A 13,111-nucleotide genomic window follows, 5' to 3' on the forward strand; every position below is an offset into this window, starting at 1 on the left:
TCAGGCTAACTTAAAAGTTAGTCTTGTGTATGATAAATTTGTTTTAATCATTTCATAATAACTAAGTAAACTAAACATGCCTCCTCTTTTTTAAACCTGCATTGCAACCAGAAAGCCAGTGTGTGGATATTTTTTTAATGGATTTTAACTGAATCTCACCCATAATTTTCAAAGAATAATGAAGAGGCTAACTATCTTATTTTGTAGTGCAATGTAATACAGATTGCTTAAACAATACATGCAGTTTATCCCTACAACAGTTACAGCAGAACTTCACTCTTCAGGATGATATTCAGACCTAACCCCAAAGGCCAATATTTAAAAGATTTATGATAATTAATGACTGGCCCACAGGGCAAAAACAGAGAATAGGTGGATGCAATAAACACACACACACACACACACACACACACAAATGACATGCGTTCTTGCACAGCAATTTCTATTCAGTGTTATTCTGTAGATTTTTACATCAGTACCAACCGGCCAGAGAGCAGCCCAGAGCCCTGAACAAAACCTCTCTGTGTCAGTATGCAGCTGCAGCTTCCATGATGCCCTACTCGGATACATGACCCAGTGTGGAGGGGCTGGGGACTTCAGCCACAAAATAGAGGGGGGTCATGTTTTTGAGGACATCCATCTGACTTACCTCTAGTGCAGTATTTTGGCCACACTTTAGATCGTTGTCTGTTTACTTTACCCACTTCTTTGTCGTCAGTGGCTTCAGGCCAGCAGTAGCGGGGACGTGTGGCACACGGTGTCTGTCTTCCCATTAGTGTCCCCCCCTTTTCACTGCTTGGACTGTTCCATTTTACATCTGAAAAAAATCTGATAGTTGGAGAAGAGTTCTTCATGTCAGAGACTGCTGTAGCCTCAGCACATACTCAGTACTCTAGCTCCTGGATCACCTAAGGTAATATTCCCTGCTGAATATTATTCTTAACCTTTTTTAGTTGTATATTTTCTGTGACCTTGTCCTCAAAGGAAATGTCTTGGCAGCTCTATGCAGTTGCTTCTTTTTAAAGTACTTATGGATTAAAATGCAATTTTGTGTTTACCTCTCAACTCTCTAACAAAACAACAGCAACAATAATCTTAGTTAATTTATTCAATATCTTTATTCAGATGTATTTTATGTATCATCATTGATACTTGGTTTAGATATGTATTTGTGTATCTTTTCTCATAATATGTACTCTTTTTTTCTTTTCTTTTTTTTTTTTTTTTTACAGATAAGCAAATGGATGAGAAACAGCTGAGTGATCCCCTGAATAACGTATCACTGATTAAAGGTAATTGTATTGTTTTATTCTCTAAAAAATTGACACAATTTACGTGAATGACTTTGCCTTGTTTTGATCTTTAAATGGCTCGTACCTGACGCAGCAGATCTCGCTAACTGACAACGTGCAAAGAGAAAAAAAAAAAAAAAGCATGAGTCACACTTAAAAAGAGTGTGTGAATCTGTAAGGGCAGCTTCACAGCGCTGTAGATGGCCTTGTTTTAGAGCCTGATTTCTCCTGTGTCAACGGCTTATTAGAAGATGGAGTCTCTGAGCACAGAGGGCACATCAGCTGACTAATGTGTGTTTGACATTTAGGGTGACAAATTAAAATAGAATGTCGAGGATAACACAATGATAGTCTAACACAGCAGCAGGGACATTCATGACAAAATGTGCAAGCATGGTACAGAATGAATCAATTTTGCATGATGAATGAATTTGTAATGCTACAGTGCACAGTATATAAGGAGCACAAAGCAAACACTGTCCTCATGACAACCGTATCTCAGTGAATAAGAGGGAGATTTCTCACATTAAGGCACACATGAAACATTTTGTAGCTGTACATTTTTATCATCCCTCAGTGTTATCAGCTGTTCTATAGAGACTACCGTGGATATTCAGTGCGAGCGGTGCTAACCCTACTGTCACATTCAGTGGGGAGGAAACAGACAGCGGGGCAAGATGGACTGTGATGGCTCTAGCCTTCAGCACTTGAGCTAAAAAAAGACTTTCTCCTACATTTTTTTTTTCTGTCGTCACTTGAGGCAATGTGATGTTCAGTATGCCCAACTAATCTGTGAGGTATTTTTACACGCGGACTAATCCCATTACCACTTTTGTGGATGTCATTCTGTGACACTGAGACATAATGGCTGTACTAACTAATGCTACTAAAGATAACATGTTGCACTCTTGTCTGAAATACTCTTTACTGCTTTGGCTAACCCTCATCTGTCACACAAACTGGACACAGACAGTGTATTTATAGGGAGCCCACTCACATTCGGTCTCTCACTCATACATATGCATACGTGAAGGGACACGCAACCACATACTGGGCAGAGCGCTGTCCTCCCATCCTTTTGTCTGCCACACAGCAGGGTGGTCATGTGTTTGAGTCAGAGGGTGTCAATGGCCTTTGTTTCATACCCGTTAATTTTAGGGACATTTATCTTTGCCATCTGATCGTACTGCTAATGATATACAAGTTCTAGCGTTTCGGTCCTTATGTTGCCATGTGTGCTAGACACAATGACATCACAGTTTATACAATAAATGTGGCATTTCCTGGCAGTCCAAGTCCTGTGCTGTGTCCATTTATGGTGCACATGCTTGACCTGTCCTGACTCTTGTTTTTGCCTCTGCCAAATGCTCGGTCTGAGATGAGGTCATCTCTTTTCCTAGCCATGGTAGATTAGGGGATCAAGATATTCACTGGGCATTTGCAAAGCACAAGTATTTGTAGAGTGTTTTTCCACCTCTGGGAAACACAACAGACCCTTGACAACGTTGGCAAGTTTATTCCCTTTGTGCATTGTTGACAGTTATTATTAATGAGCACTGTAGCTCTGGTAGACACTCGTATGTGGCTGGGTTAGGGACAATTTGGAGTGAAAGCTTTAATAGATAATGCAGATAATGCAGTTGTATCTATTTCTGGATTAGCAATTAGTTTATGTAATAGGCCTGTTTTAATATCTTGGGAAATCATCTAGTATATCGGGCCTGGTTAAATATTTGGGACTAGCAGAATTAAATTGGTGGAACTTCGTTTTATTCTTGTATTTCTGTGGTCACTGGCAGAATTGCAATCACAACTGCCTGATTTATCATAATTTAAACTTTACTTTCTGGTGTCTCTGTATGCAGTCTGACCCTTGACCTTTAAGAAGAAAAGAGGCTCTACCCTCACTGTTTATGTTAGGAGAATGGATCTTCTAACTGGGATCATGATTTCTGTTCTGTATTTCTTCATCAGATGATCTGACCAGGTCAAACATGGGGTCCTCTGGGGACTCAGAAAAAATTATTCAGCACTTGAATGATGAACTTCGAGATGCCCAGGACCTTGCTAATACAGAGAAACATAAATGCATGGAGCTACAAGGTAACACTGAACTCGTATGTTAGATGCACACCATCCACTAATACTGTATACACACAAACTCCAAATGAATGAAGTAAATGCATTTTTTTATTTTGTAGGTACCCTGAAGGAAGAAAGGAAAGAAAATAAACAACAAGCTGATGAATCTGCAAAACAGATCAAACTTCTTCAAGGTACATGTTTGTGCTAGGATAGGTTTGTGTATTTGTCACCTGGATAGTACAGCCCAATAGCTCTAATTAAAATGGCTAAACTGACAACTGACCGTGGTTGGTACAGGCCAGCTGCGGCAGCTCCAGGATGAGGTGGGCGTCCTCAGGGAGCAGTTAGATGGCTCCTCCGGTTCACAGGACGAGCTCCAAAGTGCACGTGATGAGGTGAAGTTGCTGAAACGTGCCCTGGAGGCGGCCACTGCTGAGCGGGACCATGACGTCGCTGCTATCCAGTCTAACCTGGCAACTGTCTCCAAGGATCTGGACAAATGGCGTCAGACTGCCAACAAGTACGAGCGCGAGATTGACAGCCTTCAGCGTGACCTTCAGCAGCAGAGCAAGCAGTGGCAAAAAACTGCAGAAATACAAGGTACATGATGCAAATACATTTGATGAAAAAATACAACAGCTTGTAAAATGAGTACCATACGTGTCTGATATAATAACTGAAGTATTTATTTCAGTCATGCATGCATGACGGAAAGCAATTGCCTTGAAAATACTGGGGAGGTACTCTTAGTATTTTTTCAGTATTTACAAATTTTACCTGCATAAATAAAGCATAGATTGTGGGGTTACGACACTGATTGTAAAAAAAAAGAGAATTACCATAGGATAAACTATTTTAAACTTGCAAATTTAAGTTTCTGTTATTGTCACTTATTGTCAAATCTTTATATTCTCTTCTCAACCGAGTGACTCTTACTGGCAGCATGATTTCAGATATGTTTTCTTTTTTGCAAGAAGAGAGTTGTCTTCATACTTAGCTCTACATTAACCATTTTCCAGCTCAGAATATGTTGAAAAATACAATCAGAAAAGGTCTGTGATGATTTTAACTTTATCCGTAAGCAAATTGAGAACAGACAATCTACTCGAAGAATGCATCATAACATTAAAACCCTTTCTTTTTTTCACAGCCGGTGAGCTGCAGTCCATGCAGGTGGAGTGTAATGGTCTTCAGAAGGAATGTTCTGTCCTGCGTTCAGAGAAACAGGATATCGTGAATAAGCAGCAGAAGGAAAGAAGCAGTCACCAGAAAGAGAAGGGGAACCTGCAGAGTGAAAGTGCAGCACTGCGCACTGAGAAAGAGGTATTGCTGCAGAAACAGCAGCAGCTGGAGAAGGACCTTGCCAGGTCAGTGCACAGATCTACATTACCAAGAGAGCTCAGCTTTGCCCCCACCTTTGTGCGGCCTCGTTTGCTTGACTCGGCTCCAACACGCTTTGCTATCTGATATACCACACACTTTTCTGCTCGTCATCCTTCACCTATTGAACTCTGTGTTGTTTTGTTTCTGGTAGTATGCATGCCCAGAATGCTGATCTGAACAACAGCCTCAGAGCCCTTGAGCAATCCCAGCAGGAGTCAGAGAAGAAGCTGGTGGCCCTGCAGCTCCAGCACCAGCAGGATAGCACCAAGCTGCAAGCCCAACTGGATGCGGCAGACAGCCACAGCAAGGCTCTGCAGAGAGAGGTATGCTCTCCAAACGAGAGACGTCAACCTAAGGGATCCTACATCTCCGAAAGAATCATGCAGACGAGTACTTCATACCTGATAGTTGGTGCCTGTCTGCACTGGATGCATTTTAATCAACCACACGGCTTCATGTTTCTCTTCTTCTTCCACACATTAATGCTGCCCAAAATTCGGTGTTTTTTTTCTACACTTACACATGCATATTGATCTGTGAACTAAATCATAATAGTTCTGAGTGTAGAGCTGTAGCAGAACAGATCTAGTGTTGGAGGAGTGCAGTTGCTGACCATGCTGCGTTACAGACCCAGCGTTGACAAGGTGTTACAGTATTTATGAAATGTCCTACATGCACTCTCAGCGAGGATTAGAGGCCCTCTTTTGAAAGCAAGTAAAATCCCAATTTTATTACATACAGAATCATAAATGAAATGAATGTATACAGAGACAGGTATTTGATAGAAGAAAAACTGAATTAAATACAAGACACACCATCACTATGACACGCTACTCCCCCAAGGGTAAAGATTCAAAATGCATTTGGAAATTATATTTAGCTTTCAGTAAATAAAAGCTAAATTTAACCTTCTTCTTTTTTTAAGTAGTGTTAAATCAACAATGCTCTTTTATGTTTCAGTAGAATTTAAATAACATGACAACAATGCAATCAAAGCTTTGCCACTGCCGGTGTTCCTTTGCTTCTGATTGTTTGGTCACGACATTGAAAATCAAGTGTGTCATGTAATCATCTTTTGATACTTTGGTATTTCCCTTCTGGCAGTTTGTCATTTGAGTTGCAGTCATGATTTTATGTGTGCGTGACACTCACAAACTGAAAAACGTCAGTGTTGAATCATCCTCATTTAATGATCTTTTACGGTGATTTTCAGTAGAAACATTTTTGAATGTATCTCTTTTTAGAGAAAGAACAAATTAACAACTTTTTCCCAGTAATGTCAACACATGGCTTTTACTCAAATTCTTAGGACTACTATGCCAACAAAAATTGCAATTCAGAGAATGTTAAACCAGTTAAACCAAATTATCTGGTCAATGACACTTCAAGCATAAACCTTGTTTTTATTATCCGTTTTCCTGGACCACTGGATGCTTTTCCCCCGGGCATATGGTGTCTTATGATGCTTTAGTAATTCATGTAATTTGTGCCTTAGGAATTATTTTTTTGGTTTTCTTTCCCCACCCATATTCCCTTAAGACTCACTCACACTCTGCCTCTGATTGGCTAGTACTCAGTGCCTTCATTAGGGTAACGCCTGAGGAATGAGATGGTTCAGGTCAGAAAATCAGGGTCAGAGGCAAAAAAAGGGGTGGATCATAGAGGTATACAGGTAGGAAAAGATGATAACACTTGCCCGAGATTAGAAAACTGTACTGGCTGTCTTGTGCCTGAAAGTGGGACCATCGCTGAGAATTTGGGGTCAGTTAGAAGAGATTTTCTATTTTGAGATAGTGTTGTACGCATGAAGGCCAGGACACAGTCGCAGCCACCACAAACTTGATGACTTCCTCTAAAGAAATCTATGACTGTATTGAAATGATGGGGAAACTCCCAGCTTTTTACTAAAAACTTTAGCTAACTTAAAAAACAAAAAAATCCTCCAGTTCATACATCCCACAGGTTGTTGTCTGCTGGCAGTGACGCTGCTCTATGCCCTCAGTCAAATTGAGCATGCTTGATAGGGATGATCCAAGCTGTGATAATGAGAATCGCTGTTTAATAGCAACACGCAGACATGCAGTCATCCTCGACCACAATGCGCTCATCCTGATGTGGTGGTGCTGCTCCTTTAGCCACTGAATGAATTGATGCAAACAGAGGGCTCTTGCAGTTCCTTTCCACAGCGTTGTCTGAACTCGTCCCGATTAGCTAAATATATAGAAAACTCCGCAGTGCATCTTGGTGGGACAGACTGGGTGAGCCTGTAAACAAAATAAACCTGTGGTAAACACGTACCATCTTAAAGCATTCAATAGATTTCCAGTGACACTAAAGGCATTCGAGTGTATGGGCTTGAGTTTTCTTTTAAATTAAATGTAACAATGTGTTTCATGCAGTTCGAGGAGGCTAAAACGGAGCTGTCAGACCTAAAGGAAAAATACGAAAAGGCTGAGCAAGAAAAACAGGTGGTTACAGATGAACTTGAGGAGTGCAAAGCCAACATGAAGGACTTACAGGAGAAAGGAACAAAGGTGAGTATTTTCAAACACTCAACAGAGGGAGACTTTTTTTTTATTTTTTTTTTTTATTGAAAACTCACATCTCATATAGTCACATGTAACTGACAAATAATGTATGAAGAGGTTCATTAAGTGTAGAAGTAATGATCTGCAATTACGTTTTGTTTTTATTTGTTTTTTAATAAGTGAACATTTTGGGAGCATGAGCTTCCACATTTGCAACATTGTTTTGTACATCAGTTTATTTTGTGAAATATGTCCAGACATATGAGGTGAATCTTTTGTAAGATTCACAAAAACAAATTTCTTTCATGTCAGCACACCAAGGGCCTGTACCACGAAGCACGATTTAGGGTTAGCAAGGTAACTTCAGGTTTAACAGTGACATTATACGCCTTTCAACTCTCACATTCACAGTCAGTCAGCTATGTTGTCAGCTGTCCCTTCCTGCATTTTACAACTGCAGCTGTGCTGTTTTTAGCCCGGATTATATGTTTAACTTATGGTATTTGTTAAATATCATAGTTTAGTATGCTTTTTGTTTGTAAGATTTGCAGACAATAGACTTGTCCATGTTTGGGATTGGTCCGTTGCTGCAAACACTGGCCCTTTTTTTTTTTATATGAACGTGCTCAAGAGTGAATTGGGAAATCGTGGGTTGACCTGGCGAGTCGAAGCCAGATAAGGAAAAGATATCCTCGGTATGTTGAACCTGCTTCGTGGTACAGGCTCCCCTCTACTCATCCACTGTCTTTTACTGTGGCTTTGTTATGGGCTGTTCACACATACGGATTCAAAAAGATGGACAGCTGAGAAAGACTCAACTTTATATAAATATTCTCTCACACATGGCAAGTGACAGCCAGGCGAGAGCCAATCACGACAAAGGGCACTCATTGCTCAGATACTGTATAGAAATTCCAACCTGACTTTTGAGCTTGGGCATTGTTGTGGTATTAGAACAGTTTCAACAGGTGACATAAGGCAAAAAAAAAAAAACTTAGCTAAGCAAAGATATTGTGTACCGAGTAAATGAACTACACGTACATAGTTCTGCAAATCCATCAGAGGACAACTGTCCAATCAGAACAGAGTATGTAAATGATGTGTTAACGACAACACACCCCGCGAGCCAGAGATTCATGAGGTCACATACTGTCAACTACTTTGTATCCATATGTGTGAACGCTCCGTGTGACTGAGATTTGTAATAAACACCAATTACAGACACAGACTACTGACTGTGGCATCTATTAATAAAGCCACGCCCAACCAAAGTATGTCCCATTGCAGTTGATTACTATAATATCCATTCCCTTCTGTAGACTTCCCTATTGCTGCCTGTTCAAGCCATAGTCATCGGTCTTATCCTGGCTTTGCTGTATTGGTGCTTCGGCGCATTGTGGTAGTAAGGTACACATTACTCCTGTCAAGTCAGCCTACATCTTTCACTCTCATCAGTGTCTTTTACATCGTTGCATGACTGAATCAGGATTTCCTAATTTCCCAGAATGCCCTCCTCGGGGGGTAAACTCCAAAAATTGTCGTCTCAGCAATCTAACCTCTCTAATCATACAGTTCCAACATCTGACATCTGTTTGTCCTGTCTGGATGGCTAATGCTTAACAACTGTTTCTCTCAGTTGGCTTGGATAATGCTTATCTTTACCTGAAAGAGCTGTTTGTAACTTGCATTGTCTGTGCACTGTCTTGGTCTCAGTGGCTCCCTCTGTCAAAGCTTTGGCGATCCTTGAATGGCTGGTTTTACGTGGATGACACCTCAAGTTTTCCATTTCTGTGTCGCCGCTTGTTTCAGAAGCCGTGGATGACCTGGGGGCCTGTGGTCGCTGTGGCTCTAACAGCTGTGACTGCTGCTGTGCTCTTCCGGACCTGAGGGCAACTCCTTCAAACACACACACACTTAAGTGAATCCATATTTGTCTTCAGATGTCAAAACTTGCCCGCTTACCATATCTGCACTATTAATTAGGAGGGCTCATATTTTTGTTTTAAGATGCTCTATTTTAGATGGCAGAGAAGTTAATAAAAGGTTGTTGGTTATGTGTGCAAAATGATGAATACATTTCTTTGTATGTCGGTTACTTGAAGGAAATCTAGTTGGGTTGGATTTTGTTTACCGTTTTGACTTCTAGGATTACCTATTAATGAATGTAAACATACTTTACACAATGAACTAATTCTAAGTATCTGATGATATTTTAAGTCCATCACTTAGAGTTTGAACCTCTTCTCATGTAGCACATCTATGTAATTGTCAGAATAATAAATGTTGTCACAATAACACCGCCCCCATTGAGTGCATGATGGGTAACAGTAAGTCAGTGATGGTTGTGTTGGCCACTGCTGGGAGATTATCAATGTGAAACTAGATCGGGTTTAGACGGCGTTTAGCTGAGCAGGAATTTATCTTGATATTTTTTCAACAGAGCATCATTAAACAAAACTTAACAGAACCTTTAGAGCTATTTGCTTCATTGAAGGGGTCAATTTCTGGACTGCAAATATTGTGTGTGTATTTGACTTCTACTTTCCTTCTGTTTTTCATTTAGGATACATGATAAAATGCTAAATTACCTTAAAATGCTTGTTTTATTTTGAACCACTCCGATTCATTGCAGCACAAACTTTTTAACAGCAGTATAAAACAAGGAAAAATATTTCTCTATCGCAAAACTTTAATGTGCCAATGCCAAAGACATTGACAATTATAAATTCAGTGTAATGGATATTTTATTTATAACCATACACTGTCATCTCTTCATTGCTCGTACCAGAGGGAAGTCTGTGTTACATAACACATCAACATAACAAAATGGTTTGAATGCATTCTTTTTACGTATATTGTGTCGCATCAGTAACCACTGCAGGAAACCGGCGCTGTACTTAAAATATCCAGGTTTTAAAAACTGATAATTGACAAATCTAAATTTGGAAATGAGCCCAAAGATAAATTTGTTGTTGACTCAGGTTTTTTATGTTAAATGTTTGCAATGCATTATATGAGTTTGTGTAAATTCCAAGATTTATCATGAAATATATATTAATTTGGTGTACTGTATGATAATCTTCAATTTCTTGTAAATAGATACAAAACATACATGTATTTTGGAAAGAGATTAAAAAGGTACAGTTTCTTAGATTTGACCTTTTACTAATAACTGCTCTAAAATGTAAGGGTGACCTCGATCAAGAAACACTATTACACCTTATATTCACTACATACGTTGGTAGTCACTGAACCGTAAGGACCTCCTACCGTGGGTTTTGTTTTTTCTTGATCACATTCATCCCGTTGAGCTCCTTCCATTCCTGCAGACGAACATTAAGTGCATGCAGTCAGGAGGTAATTTATTTTTATTTGCACTCTATTTGAATGTTCAGGGTAGGTAAATGTGCTCTGCTGAGCTTGTTTTTCTCCTGCCCTCCAACAAAGGACGTTGTTAGGTCTCATATCTTCTGTTTTGGCCGCTCCCTCCAATCGCTCTTCTGTATTGTAGATGACATTTAAAGAAGCTGGTTGATGCTTGCAGCAGAGAGCCCACTGTGTTTTCCATGGAGAAAGGTTTTGTCAGGTAATCGCAGCATGTGTGTTTTCTGGCCAATAATACAACATGGAGGAACATGGAGCACTACATGCAGTAAACGCATATGGAGAGACAATAACCTGCAGTTTGACATGTATGACAAAGACTTGTTGCCCCTTTGGAGGAGTTGAGCCACAGTGTGTTGACTTACTGTGGAAAACAAGACTGGACAGTTTGGACTTGGTTCTGAAATAGAAACTAAAGCTTGTATCAACATGTGAATGAATGAAATCATGTATCCACATTCAGTCACATGCTCCATTAAAATAATGCTGCACATCTTGTCATGGTTGTAGGATTGAATGGATTGAATAATATTTATGATATACACAACAAATTATGTTAGAGCTTTAGAGGGTTAAATTATCTTCTTTTTTTTCACTTGAAGAATTTCCAGGTTGTTTTAAGCATCAATGATAATAGTTATGTTTTTTCTCCATGTGCCATCTGTTCAAAGGGAGAGAGTTTACTTCATCATTGCATTATTTATCCAGGTAACTCTTCAGTAATATTACTCCTTTTTTAAATGTTATAGGGCCATATCAGTGATGTTTACACAAGAAAGTCACCTTATTCATTATTGTTTTCTTCTTTCCAAGGTTTGACCAAGTAACCATAGTGATGTCATACTGACATCATTAGGATGATCCTTTAAAGCTGTAAATCAGGGTTTGAAAGAAGGGGGTGTTTAGGAGGCTTGGAGAGTAATGAAAGGATGCAGAGATTCTGGATCTTCTCCTATTTGGACCAAGGCTGTTTTCAAACCTATATTTGGTTTGCTCCGATACAAATCAGTGGTTTAGGTGGTTGCATTTCCCTTCGATTTGGTTTGGGTTCAAGCGAACTGAAATGTATTACCCGAAGCCACACCAGAACATTCCCTCTGCTCATTTGTTAGGTTTGTATGCATTCTGTGGCTAGCAGCTCCAAGCAAAAACTGCACAGTGCGTATTGAAGCTCTGTCAAATGGAGGCTGGATCACATTCCCACCACAAACGAACAGAATTTGTGATCAGATTGATTTTGACAGGTTTTTTTCTGTCCTCCTGTGAGTCCTCCGACTTCATGGATGGGCATAAATTGCTGGGGTAGCCCTTTAAGTGAATGGAGGAGCTCCATAATATCACACGTTTAGTTTGATCACCTGACTTCAATGTAAATGCTCTGTGCACAGACATGCAAAGGCCTCCTACTTAGGATACAACCCTTGTGGTCAGTTTGCATCTTTTTTTTTGTTTGATAGAATTTCAATCAAATGTTACTGATCACTTCCAACCGGCGCTCTGACCCACACTCCCCATGACCGTGTGGGCCCTCAGGCTCACTCACTAATCTATCCATGGCTGTGGTGACCTTTCTGCTGGAGGTTTATAGGACTCAACAGTCAGTCAGTTACGCCCTTTAAGCAGGCTGACCACAATAACTGTTGCTCTGTTGGGAAGGATGCAGCACATTTCTCAACAGGAAGGGAAGTCTGTTGCTAAATTTTAAATTTCATAATGTCCACAAGGTCATTGCTGCAGAAGAAGTCGCTGACTCTTTAAGAATGAGTCATCCATCAGGTCACACCTGATCCACATTTTCATGTCGCCACATTGGCTCTGTCAGTTCTACACTGGGAGTAGCTGTTGTTGCTGTGTCACGGATCCCTCTCAAAATAAAATGTGACGACCAGGATGATTGGCTAATGTGACGTGAGGTCCCAGCTCTGACAACCTGGGGAATACACTGTGTGATGTGTGCAGATTGAGGACAGCCCCTCCGTCCTATTTAAACCCAAATATGAGAATCATTCCCATGCAAGGCGAGCCTCTCTGCACAGTTGCCATGTCCATTTGTTCTGCTCTAGTTTCTATGTAGGTCATCTGTAGTGGACCAGAGATGCAGCAAAATGGCAGCCATACACTGCTTTAGATGGTGTACCAAGTGTAATTTTGGGCTTCATGTAGCTCTACTTTACATTTCTACCCTGCTTGGGAGTAACTGTTGTTGAACCAACATCCCAAATCAGTACACGGTGAATAGCTTGGACCCTTTCAGTAGATCTTATTAGTAAAATATTGATGTAACTGTTGTTTCCCCCATGGGCACAATGCCAGTTTTATGTTCATATTTTTGTTAGTAGATATGACATGTTTCATTTTTATGTTTAAATATCTGGATTTTTAAGATAAATAGGCTAGCACATTCCAAAACATGGTATAGTAACAGTCATTTTAATGGAC

General features: G+C 40.1%; 1 protein-coding gene across 2 annotated transcripts; it reads left to right on the forward strand.

The window, feature by feature from the left end:
* The first annotated feature begins 813 nt into the window (after positions 1 to 813).
* On the forward strand, positions 814 to 9,755 carry slmapb (sarcolemma associated protein b). Of its 2 annotated transcripts, XM_069140904.1 has the most exons (10): positions 814 to 913; positions 1,233 to 1,292; positions 3,267 to 3,395; positions 3,494 to 3,568; positions 3,675 to 3,977; positions 4,528 to 4,744; positions 4,912 to 5,083; positions 7,160 to 7,294; positions 8,608 to 8,695; positions 9,098 to 9,755. In XM_069140904.1, the coding sequence occupies exons 2-9, from the start codon at positions 1,241 to 1,243 to the stop codon at positions 8,689 to 8,691; spliced, it is 1,167 nt and encodes a 388-aa protein (XP_068997005.1). In that variant the 5' UTR covers positions 814 to 913; positions 1,233 to 1,240; the 3' UTR covers positions 8,692 to 8,695; positions 9,098 to 9,755. The 2 variants fall into 2 exon arrangements, with proteins under 2 accessions (XP_068997005.1, XP_068997006.1); XM_069140905.1 differs by lacking the exon at positions 8,608 to 8,695.
* The last annotated feature ends 3,356 nt before the right edge of the window (positions 9,756 to 13,111 follow it).

Source organism: Embiotoca jacksoni, unplaced genomic scaffold (genome assembly GCF_022577435.1).
Source record: "Embiotoca jacksoni isolate LCO1_2020_lvr unplaced genomic scaffold, fEmbJac1.0.p SCAF_9, whole genome shotgun sequence".
In the NCBI taxonomy this organism is placed as follows: Eukaryota; Metazoa; Chordata; class Actinopteri; family Embiotocidae; genus Embiotoca; species Embiotoca jacksoni.